General features: G+C 43.0%; 1 protein-coding gene across 2 annotated transcripts in view; it reads right to left on the bottom strand.

Moving 5' to 3' along the window:
* The window catches only part of CEP170 (centrosomal protein 170kDa), a 113,059-nt gene extending 93,437 nt beyond the window's left edge, over positions 1-19,622 (bottom strand). For both annotated transcript variants that reach the window (XM_015424568.1, XM_015424569.1), the window contains exons 1-4: positions 19,482-19,622; positions 10,507-10,596; positions 5,363-5,441; positions 4,568-4,626 (exon numbers count right to left, since the gene is read on the bottom strand). In XM_015424568.1, coding sequence (XP_015280054.1) covers positions 4,568-4,626; positions 5,363-5,441; positions 10,507-10,596; positions 19,482-19,586 — 333 coding nt within the window. In that variant the 5' untranslated portion in view covers positions 19,587-19,622. The remainder of the gene's footprint in view (positions 1-4,567; positions 4,627-5,362; positions 5,442-10,506; positions 10,597-19,481) is intronic.
* Positions 19,623-20,123: the final 501 nt, after the last annotated feature.

Genomic DNA, 20,123 nt, shown 5'->3' with positions numbered 1-20,123 from the left:
TGGGGGAGACAGGAGTCTTAGATCTTTACTCTCCAAGGTCCAGAGAGGAATATCCCAGCAGGGGTAGTTTGACCATCCAACAGGGCTGGGTCCAGGCATGAGCAGAAGGGTTGAGGATGTCTCCCACGTGGGAGAACCCTGCTCACTCTGGACACTGGTGGGGGCAGGAGAGGAGGCTCATGGCCACTCAGGCCAGGTCAGGCCAGATGGCATCCTTGCGTGACCAGTACTCCAGCGGATTGACATCAGCCGGCTTGAGGGGCTCAGCAAGGTACTCCCTCACCCATCACCTCTGCTGAGTACTCCGCCAGGGCACACCTAGCCTCCCCAATGCAGCTGACCTCCTAGCTAACCACTGAGGACCACTACTGGGGGGAACCTTCCTGTTGGGGCTTTTGGGGGCTAAGGTGCTGGGCAGCTGCTCCTCCTTCCCCTTCTCCCCTTCCCCTCAGCCTCTTCCATCCCCTATTCCCTCTGGCCACATCAGTTCGCCTACAGCCTCCACACTTCTCTGCAGAGGCCCTGCCTCCATTGCAGGAGCTCCATGTTACAGAGACTGATGCTGCCCTTTATATGAAAGTTACAAATGCATGCCATTTTGTACACCTCCTCCTTGCAATGAGGATGCAACTGGGTGGCCACGCCCACCTGCAACCTCTCTGTCAAGGCCCTGACCCACAGGAGAAGAGCTGCCCCCTGCTCCACTGCAGAGGCCAGTGCCCAGTCCAGCTTGGTGATGTACTGGAATGACTTCAGAACATGTACCATTTGGGGCAGTGTCAGCCACACATTGGAGCTGATGCTGAGCTCCTGTCCCCCGTGCAGGATGGGCATCGAGGTAATGACATTCTGCACTGCACTCTTCTGCTCCACCAGATGCACATTGTGTAGGTGGAGTTCCATGGGGTGGGCATGTCCTGTATGAGCCGGTGTTCGAGCTCCCCCCTCCACCTGCCTCTCACACAGCCAGTGGGCAGACTTGACACTATGAGAGAAGTGGGCAGCCAGGCACTAGCAGGATTCCATCAAGGGGCGTGTCTCCACTGTGGCTGCATCCCAGGTGGGCTTGACAGTGCTCCGCAGGCTGAGAGCATCCCTCACCAACAGGCAGATAATGCCCTTGAGGAGCACAGTGTTAACTACCACGAGTATGTTGGTGCCTGCATTCATGATGATGCAGCCACAGATTATGTCAACCACACTCACCCACTCCCTCAGGCTAGCGTGGATTGCAGCAGCAATATTCTTCATCATGTGGTCTGCAAGCATTCCCTGAGCATGGAGCAGAACCCCTTTGTAGCCCAGTGCAGGACTGTCCCCTCCTCCCGGGACCCTGGTCTTGCCCCGGCAGTCCAGAGGTCCACCGTTGCCACCAGTGGGTGATAAGGGAGAGGGAGCCATGCTGCTGGCTGCTCCACATCTGCCATGAAGTACATGGTCCGCTCTTGTGCTCTGGACAGCTTGGCCTTGACCATCTCCACTGCAGAGCGATGCATGGAGGGCTAAACTTGCTGGCTCAGGGTCCTCTGTGAGGGGTTAGAATACCATGGAGGAGCAATGTAGTGCAGGAGCTGATGAAAGGCCACATCCTGCACGATGGACAAAGGTTGGCTATCCACCGCAACATCTCACCAAAGTGGTGAGTGATTGCCTCATGCACCTTTCCACTAGCCCCTTTGCTTGGCTGCATCAGCATCCTCATGGGAATGACCTTCTGGAGGGTGGCCTGCCTGTGGCTGGAGGTTCCACTCCCACCCACAGCATCTTCAGTGTGAGAGCCAGTTTGGTGTAATGGTTAGGAGCACGGACTCTAATCTGGGAGAACCGGGTTTGATTCCCCACTCCTCCACTTGCCCCTGGCTGGATGACCTTGGGCAAGCCATAGTTCTGATAAGAGCTGTTCTTGAAAAAGAGCAGTTTCTGTCAGAGCTCTCTCAGCCCCACCTACCTCACAGGGTGTCTGTTGTGGGGAGGGGAAGGGAAAGGAGTTTGTAAGCCACTCTGAGACAACTTCAGGTAGTGAAGGGCGGGGTATAAACCCAATCTCTTCTTCTTTGCTTGGAGGGGCCTCCCCTTCCCCCTTCCTGCTCCCTGCCAAGACAAAGCAGCCCTCTTTTCCCCCCTTCTGGGTGCCACTCTTAGCTCTGGAGGCAACAGAGTAGGGTGTGCCCTTTGCAGGTGCCTGCGGAGGGTGGAGGATGATAAGTGGTGGGGGTTTGAGCTCCTCTGGATCTGGAGGTTGCATACCCAGCACTCTGTCACACAGGGGTCATTGGGGAGGGTGCGGAATTGTTCCCAAACTGTGGCCTGGAAACGGGGACCCAAAATTGGGGCAGGCCAGAGGCTTAGCCATTGCAGCAGTGGGGTGCTGGGTTGAGAGGACTGATGGAGGGGTGGACTCAAGCATAGAGATGTAAAATTTCCAGACATTTTGAAGCTCGGAAAAAAACCTGTTTTTTTTCGGGGGGGGGGATGGAAATTTTCAGAAAAATTGAAAAAAAATTCTACATTAACACTTCTTTTTTCTTTTCCAGATTGAAAGTCATTCTGTTGCTTTAAGAACATAAAATAAGACTATGGACATTTTTACTTGGCATGAAATTATCACAACTACCATGTTAAAAATATAGTGTATCCAAACAATTATTACCAACAGAATACCCACCCATACTTATCCACAGTGCACAGAAATTAGATCAATCTGATACCATACGTATTTTTTAGAAATGATTTGGAAAATATTTGAACACCTTGTCTTAAAATATTTTATTCATCATGTTAAAATAAAGTGTTCCATAATCAATTTTTTTTCTTTTCTTTTCTTTTTTCCATTTTTTGGAAGAAAAAAAAAAAGGTTTCAGGAAAAAAACGGGGGGGGGGGACATTTTTCTAGGCCTTCACATCTCTACTCAAGCAGCCCCAGGGAGTTAATGATGTGGAGGGGCTCAATGTTTCCCCACCACCCCCTAATTCACCACTGTCTGATTCCTCCTCTGCAAACAATTTTATCAACTGCTCTGGTTTTGGCAGCGCTACTAGTTCTTCTGCCTCCAAGTCAATCCCCAAGAACACATCAGAGAAAAGAGGCTGTGCCTCTGAGCGCCCTGGTGACACCCCAGTACAGCTGGGCACCAGTGAGTTGGCTGTAGCAGAGGGACAGGAGCCTGAGAGCTCTGAAGCACCAACATTGTTCACAGTACTCCTTCCCTCTCTGCCTCTAACAGTTAACTCCCTCTATGCCTAACTGCCTCCTGCCAAGTAAAAAAAGCTGTGTGTATATATCCATTCTGCTCCCATACAGCAGAATGGGAGCTCTCTTGTTGGCAACCAGAGCTGCCTGTCAAGCTTTGAAGGGCCACTATAGGTGTTTCCAGGGCTGCAGAAGTGCTGCAGAAGTTCACCCTCCCCCCGTTGCCTGGACAATTAATTCATTGGCGCCAGTTTGTCTGGCTCATGAACCGCTGCCACGAACCTCAGTTAAAAACATGGTGGTTTGTGGGAGATGTGATCTCATGAACCACGAACTGGCCATGTTCATGATGGAATTAGGTTTGTGCCGAGGTTTGTGCCCATTTCTAGTTATGGACAAGAGGTTTATTGCCATATGTGTCTCTATGTGAATTTAAGATGACCATCTCTTTTTCTTGATGGCACACTGGGTAACAACAACAACAAACTAGTCTTTCAGGTAAATAGGATAATTAGGGTTCGTTCGCTAGTTATTAGCTCACAGATGAGTGTCTTGAGAAGCATGTATGTGGCAGCACTTTATGTTCTCCACTGGAGGCTGTTAATGCAGCTTCCATGATTTGCATCCTCACAGGGCCCATGTACTGCCTCTAAGCAGAAATACAATGCCAGCTCAGACAAACTAAGCTTATGTATGAAAACGTCTTGGCCATCAGCACTGTAGCAGCAGTCCCCCATAGTCCCTATGTGTTTGCATGTCAGGTATAGTAATACCTCTTTAATACTGTGCAATGTTCTTAGAAACTGAATGCTGCTTGAAACAGTGCTACAGGAGATGTATGTGATCAATGTTCTAATGATGATGTGCTTACAGATGGGTCCTGACCCACTGGAGGGAAGGCTCCCTGGGGCCTCAGCCTGGGAAGAGACAGGGATTCCACATTCTACCCTAGTCCTTTGCTTCCCTGCAGGTTGCTCCTTTCCCCTCTCTCTGGACACCTGAGGAACAGAGCTTGGGAGCCTGAGTAACCCCAAACACTCCATGCCTTTCTGGGAAACATCATAAGACACCCCAAAGCCATTACCATGGCAACTGCCCCAATATGATGGATAGCTTGGCTTGGCCACCCACTTCCAGGAGCTCAGCTGGTCCTTTTGGCTCTAAACAATTGATTGGTGCCAGATTCCCCTGCATTCTTCTCCAGCTGGCTCATGGCATGCATCATGCCACGCAGGACAGCAACAGATTACAGATGTGCCTTCTTCAGCTCTGATCATGCCACAGACCTACCACCCAGTTCTCACTCACATCCAGGACAGAGAGCATCAAACAGTGCTACAGAAAGTATGACAGTCCTAAAAATATAAATGTATTTACCTTAAGTGCTTCTTCAGGGACTCTCATCTCTCCTCTGACTACAGTAAAAAGATTAGTATGTGTAATGTGATAAGGAAAGTAGTGATAATTGTCTAACTCCACTGGAAACGTCACTATTTCTTTTTGGTAAAAACATTTTGGGAGGAAATATTACAGCAGTTTCAATTTTTTATAAGATACAACAATGCAGTCTCCATTTATGATATCACAGCTATGGCGGTTAAATGGAGAATATACATTAGCAAAACAACATATGCCAACCTACATCACACTTTTTAAATTTAAACTATACTAGAAGATTGACACTCATCAACTGCATTCAAGAGACCCAAGTTCCCATTCAGCCATGGAAGACTGCTGGGTGATCTCGGGCCACTCACAGTTATAGCCTAATCTACTTCATAGGATTCTTGTGATAACATATGGGGAGAAAAGTGGAGTATAAATGAAGTAAATAAATGTTACATGCATATGCTACTAACGCAGTAAATAGTGCAAACTCTTTGCTCTTTTTTGGGCTTCAAATGTGGCTAATTATACTAAACAAATTGTTCATCTTTGTTTTCACACAAAACGCACAAGGAACAAAGCAATATCTATAGCCCATTTTTAAAAGTGTAGCTTCCAACAATGAGCACATACAACACTGACAAGATAATTAAGATTACATTTACACTGAGCAATTTCTAAAGAGAGTACTCAAGTCAATATGCAAATATAAAAACAGTGCCAAATGCTACTATATTTTACCAACAAAGCAAGCCAGCAGCAAAAAAGTTGAAGTAAGAAGGATATCATATCCAAATCTCAGTTTATCATCAAGTTTTAAGGTAATGTATGTTTGTTCAGGAATCCTCACATCATTCAAAAATGTCTGGGGGGGAAAACAAAACAGTGTTAAGATTTTCTAGGGGTACAGAAACTCTCCATATGAATGCAGTTTTCTTCAGACATGCACAGAATGATTTTATTCAGTTGGTGAAGATAACATTCTATCCTACTTGCACAAGGAAAACAAATTTAAAAAGGTACATTAATGGATCTGGATTTACTGTTGACATCTTAGTTGTTTTATTGGTCTGCTTCTAGCCTGAGAATATGTGTGTCTGTGTGTGTGTGTGTAATTTTTAGAAAACTCAAATGTGTAATTTATGCTACTTTATACCCTACCTTGTTTTAATGGCAACATTTTAGTGGCTTGTTTTAATAGTTTTAGTTGTAAAACGTTATAGTTGAAAAAAGACTTGAGCAGATCTCTGGACAAGTAGCATATAAAATTTTCTAAATAAAACAATAAAACCATATGGCCTATAGAAGAGTACCATTTATAACACGCCAATTAAAGAAATACGTCATCAACTTGTAGAATATGGAGCTGCTCCAATAATAGGTAGACATCTTTTCTAGGAGTTCCAGGGTGCCTTGTGGAAGATCGTCAACAAGTTCCTCTCTGAGGGGCTGTTCCCGGAGGCACTTAAGGAAGCAGTGGTGCGGCCCCGCCTGAAAAAGCCATCTCTGGATCCAGCTGAATTGGCCAACTATCGGCCAGTAGATAGGGCAGTGACAATTCAGTTACAGGGCTTTTCGGATGATGCTTCTATTTTAGATACCTTCCAGTCTGGTTTTCACCCAGGGCACGGGATGGAGACAGCACTGGTCGCCCACACAGATGACCTCCGGAGAAATCTGGATCGGGGCGAATCGGCAGTGCTGTTGTTAGACCTGTTGGCTGCGTTCGACACGGTCGACCATCAGCTACTGACCCACAGCCTTGCTGACATTGGAGTCCAGGGACTAGCCTTACAGTGGCTTGCTTCCCTTCTCCAAGACCGGAAACAAAGAGTGAAGCTGAGGGGACCAGCTGTCCCAAAGGCACCCATTGGTATGTGGAGTGCCTCAAGGGCTGGTACTGTCTCTGATGCTTTTTAACATCTATATGCACCCTCTTGCCCAGATTGCCCAGAGGCATGGACTGGGTTGTCACCAGTATGCAGATGACACCCAACTCTATCTGTTGTTGGATGGCCAGTCTGACTCCAAACCGGAAGATCTAGACCGGGTGTTACAAGCTGTGGCTGATTGGCTTAGGAAATTGAATCTGATGAAGATGGAGGTCCTGTGCCTGAGTCAGAACGGTCCGAGGGCGGGATCCTGCTCCTGATCTTCGATGGGGCACTACTCCTTAACAATGGAGGCCCAGGTAGCAGCCACTGCCAAGTCGGCCTTTTACCACCTTTGGCTGATTAGGCAGTTGGTTCCCTTCCTTGAACGCAATGACCTGGCAACAGTGATCCATGTGATGGTCACCTTGAGACTGGATTACTGTAATGCCCTCTACACGGGGCTGCCCTTGTCGCAAATCCGGAAGGTGCAGCTGGTGCAAAACCACGGCCAGGTTGCTGATGGGAATCCCGATTCGGGAGCACATCCGACCTGTGCTAAAGACATTGCACTGGCTGCCTATAGCATACCGCGTTGCTTCAAGGTGCTGGTTCTTACCTTTAAAGCCCTTTATGGAAAGGGACCTGCATACCTGAGGGACTGCCTTTCCCCATATGTACCCCAGAGAGCGCTGTGGTCGGGGACCCAGAATCGGCTGGCTCTCCTGAGCATCAAGGAGGCCAGACTAGTGACAACTAGGGCCAGGGGTTTCTCGGTGGCAGCTCCACTCTGGTGGAATGAGCTCCCAGAAGAGACCAGGGCCCTGTTGGACCTCTCACAGTTTTGCAGGGCCTGTAAAACGGAGCTCTTCCACCAGGCCTTTGGAGCCGCCACCACTACTACCTCCACCACCCTCACCACCACCAACAATAATTGACATCTATGATGGTGGACCCCTGACCCACTGGACCCTAGATACTGCCTGGGCCAATCACCCTAGACAGCTGCAGAAGACCTAGGAGCTGACCAGAAAATGAGGAAATGTCTACTAGGACCAGTGTTCCCTCTAAGCTGAGTTAGTGTGAGCTAGCTCACAGTTTTTTAGCCTCCGGCTCATGCATTTTTGTCTTGGCTCAGGAAGGATGGCTCCAGAGCAAACTAATTTATGTAGCAGCCAAATCACTCGCTCCCAACTTTAATGCCAGTAGCTCACCAAGTAGAATTTTTGCTCACATGACTCCACAGCTTAGAGGGAACATTGACTAGGACTTTATTTTTTATGTGTCTTGGTTTTAAAATTGTATTTGTATTAATTGATGTTATTTTATCTTATTGTATTATTGAAATTTTATTCTGTGTGTGAGCCGTCCTGAGCCGCCCTGGGCTGGGAGGGTGGGATAAAAATCTAACAAATAAATAAATAAATATGTATTATTTCCTAATATGTATTGTATTCTTTCCTCACAGTCCAATCACATGTGCCAATTCTAGTATCAGTTAACTTCTAGTCTGCTTAAATTGTTAAACCTCTTATTGGCTCAAGAAAACAGCCAGTCATTGAGGTATTACAGTCGTTACTGCTTGAAGAAAATGGACACTTATAAAGAAAGATTCATTTTAACTGACACAGCAGTTTTTCAGGCAAAGACTTGATTAATTTGAAGCTTCACTACAAATGTTCATAAACTGCTGAAGTTTAACTTATTTATCTGAACATACACTTTACAAAGTAACTGAAATCCGATGCTGGTTCCCATGCATGGGATATTATATATTTCAATATATGTTCATGAACTTGTAAAACTCAATAGTAAAGCTGTGTTGATCAGGAGAAAAGCAGGCTATAAATAAAGTCAAACTTCTTATTGTATAACAGTGAAAAAGAAAAATATGAACCCTTCAGCTTTAGACTATTATATTCCAGCAGGTACGGTATGCTGTAAATGAACACTAGTGTCTTCTCTAGACCTGTTCAAGCTTAAAACAGAAATGTTCAGAGGGCCATTTTTATAAATGGATTAGAAATGTAGTAGAATGGAACAGTCCAGAAAGGAACCTTTATAATGGAACAGAATTGTAGTCCACTGCAATGGTGATTCTAGGTACCTATTGCATTGTCTTCTACCTCTGTAATCCCACTATACCTCACCTAGGCAATCTTCTAATTCTGTAATCTTAGTATAATTGCATTATTCACTGGTTGTCTTATGCTGTGTGATTGCATTTTTATTGTGTACTATGTCTTGAGATTCAACAAATAAATCAAGGGGAGGGGCTGTGGCTCAGTGGTAGAGCATCTATTTGGCATGTAGAAGGTCTCAGTTTCAATCCTTGGCATCTCTAACTAAAAGACCAGGCAGTAGGTGATGTGAAAGACCTCTGATTGAGATCCTGGAGAGCCGCTGCCAGGCTGAGTAGACAATACTGACCCTGATGGATCAACGGTCTGATTCAGTGTAGGGCAGCTTCATGTGTTCAAAAGTTCATACCACTGAAGCCAGAATTAAGATGGCAGCTAAAACCTTAAGAATGAAAGCTCCTACTTGAGAATATGAAAAAAACACAACAGTAGGATAATTATTTTAATGTTAGATCTTGGGCCAGCCACTCTTTCTCAGCCTAACCTATCTCACATGGCTATTGTTGTGAGGATAAAATAGTATGCCCGTGTGTTTATATATTTTTTTGTTTCAAATATTGTGTGTGTGTGTTTTAAACTGTTTTATTGTTTGAAATATCCACCACCTTGAAGACCCTGAATCAGGTGGAAAGGGGGCAAAGAAAAGAAAAAGAAGAAAGAAGTAAAACAGAGGTGAGGAAAACAACATTATATACCTCTTTGGGACCCAACTAAGGAGAAACACAGGATATAAATGTCTAAATAAATAAAATAAAATATTCTCTTGATAGCAGATGGGAAGATATTTGAAATTGTTTTTTAAAAAATAATTTTTATTTTATAAAAGACAAACAGAACATAAAAACATACAGGTATCTGAAATTGTTGTAGCCAATGCTCCCTCTAAGCTGTGGAGTCTTATAAGCAAAAATTCTACTTTGTGAGCTACTGGCATTAAAGCTGTGAGCAAGCAATTTAGCTACTGCATAAATTAGTTTGCTCTGGAGCCATCCTTCATGAGCTAAGAATGTATCAGCCAGAGGCTAAAAAATTGTGAGCTAGCTCATGCTAACTCAGCTTAGAGGGAACACTGGTTGTAGCTAGCACAATCTTATTCACTGTCCTGAAATTTTGTAATTTTGGATTATATCCCATGAACTGCAAGTAAAGCTCTGTTTGTGAAATGGATACGTGCCATTAACAGATGATGGAAGTGAAGGCAATTTTATCCAGTTGCCATTTCTCACTGCAACCCCATCCCCCCATAAAAGGTGGTGAATTTTGTTCATGAGGGTCCCCTTATTCTCAGAGAGTTCTTCGAGACAAACAACAGGATGATGAGGGAAGGCAGAAAAAGATCCACTCCTCCAACTCCTTCTGTAAGTTTATCCATTTGATCCCTTCCCATAACTGTACTTAGCTCAATGCTACTACATGTTTCTTCTACAGTCAGCATATTTATTAAAAGATTTATGTTTGCCTACAAAATACAGCTATAAGTGATTATATTCAAGCCCTCAAAAAAGACCCTCTCAAACAAAACAAACCTATAGGTCTTCCAAAAAGGGAGAAGGTAGAAGACACAGGGCCCACTGGTCTACTTTCAATGCAAAGGCTCAGAGTAGCAATGGAAAATGCTCATAACCAGCAGGGCTCTTTTTGCAGCAGGAACTCCTTTGCATGTTAGGCGACACACCCCTAATGTAGCCAATCCTCCAAGAGCTTACAGAGCTCTTCTTACAGGGGCTACTGTAAGCTCTTGGAGGATTGGCTACCTTAGGGGTGTGTTGCCCAATATGCAAAGGAGCTCCTGCTACCAGGTAGGAGAATATGCCACCAGCTGCAAAGGCATACAAGAAGGAACTGACTGAACAAATACTTCTTGCATCACCTCTTGCTTTTGTAAAAGGAATTCTTGAAAATGAAACATTTAACTTACCCCGTTTAGACTGCCTAAATCCTTCACCAAGTGCTCATCAGTTGAGGGATCATAGTTGACTACAGCATGCTGCTTGTCCACACTACGTGACTGAAACAATTACAGTAAGAATTGCATGTTTTAAAGTTAAGGGATAAGTACTAATTATTTAAAAATATTCCCCCAAAAATATGAACACAAAATTAAGAACATTATAACCAGATTAGCAAAGAAAGGGACATTTCAGGCAAAAGAGAAAGAGAGACAACCCATTTGCCCATAACACCTGACACAGAGTAAAATTACTGGAACAGATATTCATGCAACTGCAGCTGCTCAATTAATCTGCAGAGGTCATGTGAATTCCAGGAGGCCCAATAAAGAAAATAGTGTTACGGACAAATCTGAAGGAGATACTACTTTGGACATCTAGCTGTTCTTTATTTTACAATGGTAAGGTCAGAATTGATGTTTAGCTATCTTTACAGCTATTGGAACCAAGTTTTGGACAATAACTGATTTAACAGAGAAGAGACTCTCCAAATAGTTCTCTCATGGACAAAGAATGAAGTAAAGAGGATAAACGTCAACTCCCTTCCTCTATTGTTTCAACCATGCAAATATACTAAAGACATTACAAATTAAATAGTGTTAGTAACTCAAAGTTCTCTCTTCAGGTGATTATTTACAACATGATCTAAAGCAAATGAGTTTTTTCACTTCACTGATTAAATGAAAGGAACAGCAGCTATATAATTACAAAATTAAGGGTGGTTTCTTTTAGATGCCTCTAATTCAAAAAGAAAATCTACCACCACTAGGTGTTTGGATATAGCTAGAGGAAGAAGCTTCTATAAGACATGCTTGGGGGGAAATTATGTATATACACATACACACACACTCAGACTCACACTTTGCAAAAATATAATTTTTATTTCTGCATATGAATAAACAAATCTGTAGATACTTATGACCAACACATACAGGAAGAGAAAGGGGTATTTCATGTGTTCTGCCCACATGTTCTGCATGCAAATGACACAGTTGTCAGAAGTTTTTGTGCTACACATGTATGTAAAACAAAGCTTAATTGTTAGCTCCAACTTCTACAGACATGCAGAAATTCAAGCCATCCTCAATGCATACATATTTAACAGTTAACAGTAGCTAACATTTGTAACTACTATTACGAAGTTACATATTTTATAGATACCGAAAAGAGAAAGATTGGTCAATAACTAGGACTAACATTGTGATTTTCATTTGAAAAAACCTGGAACAAAATTGCATGGAAATTATACGCAGGCAGGCAGGAAGGAAAACAGATAAACTGGGAAGACTGTAGGACAATCAGGAAGATGCATGTGAGTACACTCACACAGTCCTGTGAAACTTGTGTTGTCCAGGTAAAGATCAAAGAATCACACTGGTGGACCTCCTGATGGCACTGGTATTTCTGGCCACTGTGTGATACAGAGTGTTGGACTGGATGGGCCTTTGGCCTGATCCAACATTGGCATCTCTTATGTTCTTATGTTCTTAACGTGGACACAATTATTACAGACAAACCAGTAAGTGAGAGCCAATGGGAGCAAGGTGTGACACATCTTTCTCACTCACACAGAGTGCCTACCACCCTCCACAACCTCTTTCTCAGGTTCAGGGTTACAAGTAGGTCAGGCTGTCACACGTTGCTACCCTTCTTGCCTATTTTAAAAGAATATATAATATTCGATTTTTATCCCACCCTCCCCCGGAAGCGGGCTCAGGATGCGTCACAACAGTCATATATAATACATAAGATAATTAAAAAATTAAAACACAATAGTTCATAAATAACAGTAAAATTCTAATAAAACCTGAAGATGGCAGCCTAATTCTGGGAGTTCAGGTACCTGGGAGTTCAGGAAGGAAGCTAGTATAGAGAGCTATGACCATTTAATCTGTCAGGTCCTCCCTCTCACTCATAGAGACCAGATAGATGATAGACAGACAGACACATATACACAGTGAGATCTTAGTCTGTGTGTGCACATAGGATGTGCAGACAGGAGAGGTCTGACTCTTCTGCATCTCATCAGTTGCCTGCACTGTGATTTGGGGTGAGTTTTGCTCTTTCATCCTGCATTTCCTAATCTTGCATTTCCTAATAAACCTGGTCATTGATCATCCCAACTAATGATATTGGCTAACAATTAGTTGTGAATGAAGTATTTTGCTTCAGTTAGTAACTGTATATTAAGTACTACCCCTCTGGTTTGGATATGGATTTATAATTCCATAAATTCTGCCCAGAGAGTTGAAACTCAGTTTATGATAGTATGGAAGGACTGCAGGCAGTGTACAACTTGATACAAAACAACTAGAAGATAAATGTTGGTAATAAATTCATACTTTAAACAGGTATTCTGGGCTATACTAGCAATAGACAAGGGCATGAACGAGCAAAGGGGAGAAGAAAATTATAGAAAAAGAGATGGCAGGCATACATTGCGAGACTGGAACAAATGAGCAGGACTCTATATTTTCCATGCAAATAGCATCTCCTTTGAGTAGCTGTCCAATAGTATCAAGGAAGTATATGTGCCTAGGGATCTACGTTCAGATATTCCCAAACTAAAATAATATCTGAAAAACAGCTTATCAGAATTTTTCAGATATATTTGGGTCTCCCAAAAACATCTGGGATTTTTCAGGATACCAAAAAATAGGTCCTAAAAAATCCCAGAAACATTCGGGATTAACCAGGAATATGGGGAGATGTTATTTGTAGGTTCCCAGGACTGTCCCCCACTCCCTGTGTTTCCATGTCTCCCAGGTCTTAGTATCAGCTTGCCAGACTACTTTTGGTAAGACACTGTGAGTTTCAAGTGTTTATTTTTCTTTTTAAACTCGTTCTTTGGAGCTGTTTTATGTTGGGTTTGCTTTTTTGGTGGATTCTCACATTTTATGTAGGTTAGGCTTAGAAATAGCTTCCAGTAGTATTCCTACTGGGTGGGGGGACATTCTTGGATTTTACATTTTTTGTGTTTTCTTTTCCTCCATAGGAAGCAATGGAGGACAGGTAGGACATCTTGTTCAGGGGCCCATAGAATTGGACCCCTTGGTTCAATTCACTTGAACTGTGAGGGTTATTTAAAGGACAGTGTCATGATCTGTGTAAGCCTGGGAGAAAGGCCTAGAGGCCTGTGTGAGAGTGGAGAGCCGACAGCCTACAACCCCCACAAAGCTTAGCAACAGTTGTAGCCAATCAGTGTACAGAGATTGTGTGAGGGAATGGAACTTAAGCTTTGTGGGCCATAAAACTGTATTCTTTCTCTTCTGCGGTCTTGTCTCTCACAGAGCTAAACTGAGGGGACAATCTGGTCTGAGGAAAAGATCCCTCACTCGGGACAGAGTGAGTACAGGCAGGAGGTATGGCATAAGAGGGCTGTGGGCCTTGAAATAGTAACTAGTTAAGTGAAATAGGTAGTTAGATTTGATTATTTTGCCTTTAAACACTGTTATATATTTTAAAGCACCTTGTGTTGTTTTCCTTGCCCCATTACTGTGTTAATAAACCGTTTAATGTTCTCTGCCTGGTCATCACGCCTATGTTCTTGGCTTAAAAAGGGGCATTTTGGATGGGCTTGGGAGGGTACTCTGGGCCTTCTCAAGGGACCCAAAGTCCAGAGTGGTGGCAGCTGAACGTGGCGACCCACTGGGGTCATGACAGATGGGCACAAGTATCTCTCCTGCAATTTTGGTGCCAGTACCTTTAAAAACCCTCAGCTTCCCTCCCTCCCCAAAATTTTTTCCAGAGAATAATGGAGCCAAAAAATACTGGACCCTCCCAAAACACCCTGATCCAATTACCATACCAGTATTTGGAACCTGAAAATACCAATATTTTTCAGCTCCAATACATCTGGATCAGAAAAATATCCCCCTTTTTGTTGCACACCCCTACTTGTGCCACCACACACATGAACAGAGGAAGTTGCTTACCATGAACTAAATTACCATTATGAATTTTTATGACCTGGGACACTTCGGCAGCAATAAGAAATTGCTTAGCTTTTTGGGAAAGCATCCTTGGAGGAGGTGGCAAAAAGCAATGAAAAGAATTATGGAGTTTCTAAATTTTTCAATTAGTATGATCCATGGTATGAAATGATGTTTGAACTGAGCCATCAATTTGGATCCCACAGATGTACTCAAACTTAAGCTTCCCTTGTCTTGAGAATCCTCTACTGAGGGATGAGGTTGGCCTTTGTAAACAAAATGTTTGGTGACATAGGGACTGCAATGAGAGTGGGGACCTGGGCAAGTTTGCCACATTAGTTCTAGTGTGAACACAGCAAGCCTTGAGACAAGTTGGCTTCACCTGCACAACAGAAAAAGCAGTGGTCAGTTTTGCCCAATTCCACTTCCTCACTGCAGAATTCTGTGTTGCATGGCACTTTGCGAAGGTTAACCTTGAACAGAGGTTTTGTTGGGGAATGGGAAAGATGAGAAAACAGCAAGTGCACAGAATTGAGACTAAAGAGTAACCAGCTGATCAAGAACAAGCTTTGAGACAACATTCTATTTTTTACTTGTAAAATTCCAAACAGTTTCAATTCTTGTTAAAGTGAAGTCTTGAAGGAGACACACATGCACACAGAATTAAAAACTATAATTTTCATGCAGACTTATCATTGAATAAAGCTATAATAGATGACAAAGAAAAGTAATGCTACTTAAAATATTTAAAATATATCAACAATTCATTGTTTATCTGAACAATGAACGGCACGTGATATAGATTATAGTTAGCAAAATACCAAGTGATCCTAGTTCTTTGACGTTAGCATTGGACAATTTAATTATATGTGATTTATACTAATACTATGAATTAGCATACAGCAAGATGCTCAGAGCACACCCTAAGCAATTTGCAGTTATAGCAACTGGTACGTTCCCTGTGGTGCCCACAGAGGTAAGATTCCTTATATAAGAGATCTTTTTGATACAAGAAGCAATCAAATGCCCATGCAGTACAAGAATGCATTAAAATACATATCTTCAATTTCTGAAGAATTTAAAAGCAAGTCTTACTACACAAGTGCTAAATGAGGGCAGAAATTCAGTCCTGTAGGGTTGGAGCCTGTAACTTTGTTCCATTAATGGCAATGATTTTTATGGGGAAAGGAAGAGTCCCTTGCACAGTTGAAAGGCTCCATGCTTTGGAATCAAGTGCTGCAGCTAGTGAAATGGAGCCAGAAGATCCATCATTACCTCCCAACATGCAAGACTCATACATTTTGAGGTAAAAGCTATCAGAAATAAAAGCTACTGATCATGTTGTACCAATCTTCAACTGTTCCTTTTAAATTCTGCTAAATATTCAGAGATTGTGACACAAGTCACAAAATACATTAAAAAGATAAAATTCATACCTTAGGCTTAAAACAGATATTTATCATACAATCAACTCTAAGACAACAACAGATTGGTTTTCACAAAGTGAGTCTTCAGTTGCAATTTCATACACTTTCTGGTTCTCCAGAAATTCCTCAAGAGACACTGTTTGACAGCAAAATATGCCATGAATTACTGTGGTGGGGGCAGGATGCAGCAAGAAAGGGAACTGGCCAAAACTGACCAGCAGAGTGAGCGGACAGAAGCTGGAGAGTCTCTGGTTCAGAATGACTCATTCCCAAAGGGATGATGGGGTACACACTCAGTGTGTAGCTCATTTTCCTTTGTATGCGCCTAGAGCGCAGGACAACCTCGGGCCTGCCCTGACGCCAGGTCTACATTCTGCTCCAGCAGAAAGTTCCGCAGGACCATGGTCTTATTATTTATAGACCTGGTGTTACACAACGCCAATGTCAGAGAGGGGTTATTCATCCTAGCCCCACTGCCCACTACCCTCAGGATGGGACACAGGCTGGAAGGGTGCTGAGCCATTCTATTTCTCCACTCCCTTCCCTTCACACCATGCCTGGTCCCACCACTGTACATTCCCCTCCCCAGGAGCACCAGAATCCCTTGCCCAGGCATCACTGCACTTAGAGGTCTTCATGCTTACCTCATGCTTACCTAGTTGGGCTGAAAGGATACCCTCAGTATAAGACTGCCAGTAATACCCTCAGCATAAGACTACTTCGGGTCCTATCCTCTGCTGCCAACTGGAACAGCTCCTTGCCCTCCTTCAAATGACAGCCTTTCAAATATTTAAAGAGAGCAATTATGTCCCCCCTCAATCTCCTCTTCTCCAAACTAAACATTCCCAAAGCCCTTAGGCTTTCCTTGTAGGGCTCAGTCTCCAGATCCCTGATCATCCTCGTCACTCTCTTCTGCACCCTCTTGAAGTGCATCCTTTTTGAAGTGAGGCCTCCAGAACTAAACACAGTACTCAAGGTGCATCCTGACCAAGGTGGTATACAGAGGGGCTATGACCTCCTGCGATTTCTATGCTATGGACCTTTTAATACAACCCAAGACTAAATTAGCCTTTTTTGCCACCACATCACACTGACTTCTCATATTTAGTTTACAGTCTACCCTTACCCCAAGATCTCTTTCGCATACACTACTCCCCAGAAATGTATCCCCCATCCAGTATTTGTGCTTGACCTTTTTGTGGCCCAGATGTAATACTGTGCATTTATCTTCGTTGAATTGCATCCTGTTTGCAACTGCCCACTTCTCCAGAGTATTCAGTTCTTGTTAAATTTTAACTCTATCTTCTTGGGTGTTTGCTACTCCTCCCAATTTAATGAGTAGCCCTTCTACCCCTTCATCCAGATCATTGATAAAAATATTGAAAAGTATCAGGCCCAAAACTGAGCCCGAATTGTCCTATAGTCCAGTCCACCGTCTTCCAGTTTGCCCATCTAACCTGTTGTTCAGGTGTAAATTGTGCACAGAATATTTTCTGGCAGTGTGATTACTATGGCATCCTAGACAATGCAAGTGAGGCAAGCCTGTTATCTAATACTTTCTGTTGATGAAATCCTACCCAGTCAATTATTAATGTATTTCAGATACATGTTATTGCATTGACACAGATAACACTATTGTGGCTAGAGGGCTGGTAGGGTAGCCCAAGAGCCATTTCCTCATATCATTTTTGTAACTGGAAGCTACCTTACTGTACCAGCAATGCCCATAAGTGAACCATTCTGGACACGTTACCTATGACAACCCCAGCAACATGCCCATCATAATAGCCAGTGTGGGGTAGTGTTTAGAGTGCTGGACTAGGGTCAGATAGTCCAGTGTTCACACCTGGGTGATCTTGAGCCAGTTTAGTCCCCTAGTCTAATCTATCTCACAGAGTTGTTTTCAAAACAAAATGAGGAAGGGACGTTTACTGCTCTGAGTTTCATGTACTACCAAGCTATGCTTTAAAATTATTTCTGAATGATGACTATAAATTACTACTGTTTAACTAAAAATACATATGATGTTGGAAACTGTGCTGCAAATTCATGAGTCTTAAGTTTTCTACCTGTCAGGACAGTAAGAATAAAACAGACCCCATCAGTGTGGGAAACAAAGGAAGGTCTTAGGAAACCATTCTAGAAAAAGTACAAAAACAGAAAAAAAATCTTTCAATTTTCGAGGGAAAAACCCAATTATAATGTAACTAAACAGCAATGCACCTAGATATTTGGTTGTATTTTATAACACGACTGATTAATTCTGTTTACTTCATCTCCGAACACAGTAAATGTAATTGTAACTGCAGCTAAATAAAGAGGGATGGCCAATTTTGTCTATTACATTTATATCGAGCTCCATCCCAGTAAATACATCCCTGAAAGTACTATAACATTTTAAGTTTATTTCTCCAGTGAAAATTAGCACCTTTAAAGAACTACAGCTTCTTATTCTGAACTTCTACTTTGAGTACCAACAACAGTGAAACTGGAAAGTTTGAACAAAACAGAAACATACTGAACTTTTTAACATTAATTTGGAGGGGGAGAACTCTTGCAGGCTACTTTGGTTTTTGTAGTGAAATATGATAACCAGCATTACAGTTCAAGTATAACAGAGGTGGAATAACGCTGCCTAACCTAACAAAAAGGAAGTTGCTTAAATGTTATCAACCTGCCCAAGCTACTTATTTATTCAAAGATTTATAACCCACTTTTCCCTGTGACTCAAGGCAGCTTACAAATCATACTGAAAAACATGATAGGGGTGTGCAAAAAAAAATTCGTTTTTCGCCCCCGGCTCAATTATAGCCTATGGGGAACATTATAGTCAATCGGCCCCATAGGCTATAATAGAGAAATTTATCTAGGGTTAGCTGGGGCTCGGGGGGTGGGGAGCTGTTTTCTGAGCTAGAGGCACCAAATTTGCAGCATAGCTCCTGGTGTCTCTCCTCAACCCTCCCCAAGTTTCATAAAGATTGGACCAGAGGGTCCAATTCTATGGGCACCAGAAGGAGATGCCCCATCCTCAATTGTTTGCTATGGAAGTTTGGTTGTGAGCAAAGCAGAAATCTTCTGAGCTGGCCTCTGAAATGTTGTGTGCCAGCGCCCCCTAGCGCAGTTTAGGCAGAACTGTGCTTGGAGGGTTTTTTTTCCTTTCCATCTTCTGGACATGGAAAAGGGGTCACTGGGGGTCTGGGGGAGAGGTATTTGTGAATATCCTACATTGTGCAGGGGGTTGGACTAGATGACCCCAGAGGTATGTACCAACTCTATGATTCTATAGAAATTGCTGTTAAACTGGTCTTGAGAACTGCCCTGTGGATAGGCAGCACATTTCCACTCTCACTCCTTCATTGGAAATACTCAACTGGCAACATAAGATACATTGTAGTCAAGTGCAAACATTTATCTAATCCAAGTAATTAATACTGTAGAGTAGACTAGCCCTATTCTTCTACATGGAATATGGAGGAATTATTAAATAACTAACAAATTAAATTAGGGGGTGCTAAATACTTAATAGTAAAAAAATACAGTCCTCAAAACATCCAGCATTTACATCTGGAGAACTGACACCATTACCTGCAACATCAGCTCACAGTCATCTCTTCCAACAAAAATCATCTCTCGTGGTAGCCTGTGGCGGGTGCCTCCACTGCTCACCAAAAACCAGGATGTTAAGCTCATTTTCTGCTTAGGTGATAAATCCTTGGGAAGGCTACGTCATTCTGCAGCAACACAAAGAGAGGGAGGAAAGTCTGTCAGTTACAGCCCTTGCTCCTACTAAAAGTTAAGTGCTGTTGGAATTCTTGTACTAAGTAGGCATCATAAACAACAGACAAGATTTTAAATTAACAAAGTTCTAAGAACCACTTCACAAATGACTTTTTCTGAACAGATTTAAGGACACACATACACACCATCATGTGTGAACACTACAAATCTATTTTGTTACATGTTAAATATTGGAAAGCCATGACAGCATGAAGTTCCTGATTAATGCAAAATGTGCCAAAACAGATGTTTTATCTTCACAAGTGACAGCATGCTTGAGCGTACATTTATATATATACTAGCAGAAAAGCCCGTTGTGAAACCGATACAACGAGATCTAGAAAGATGTGGTCTGTAACGAACGCATAGGCTGGATGGTGGTAAGGTAAACAGTAGTGGGTGAGGGTGGGAGGGGGGTGGGGGAACGGCGGCGGCGGCCGGAGGCCTCTG

Source organism: Gekko japonicus, unplaced genomic scaffold (genome assembly GCF_001447785.1).
Source record: "Gekko japonicus isolate JY-2015 unplaced genomic scaffold, Gekko_japonicus_V1.1 scaffold392, whole genome shotgun sequence".
NCBI lineage: Eukaryota > Metazoa > Chordata > Lepidosauria > Squamata > Gekkonidae > Gekko > Gekko japonicus.
The sequence above is the reverse complement of the archived record's forward strand: the minus strand, read 5'-3'. Positions and strand labels throughout refer to the sequence as shown.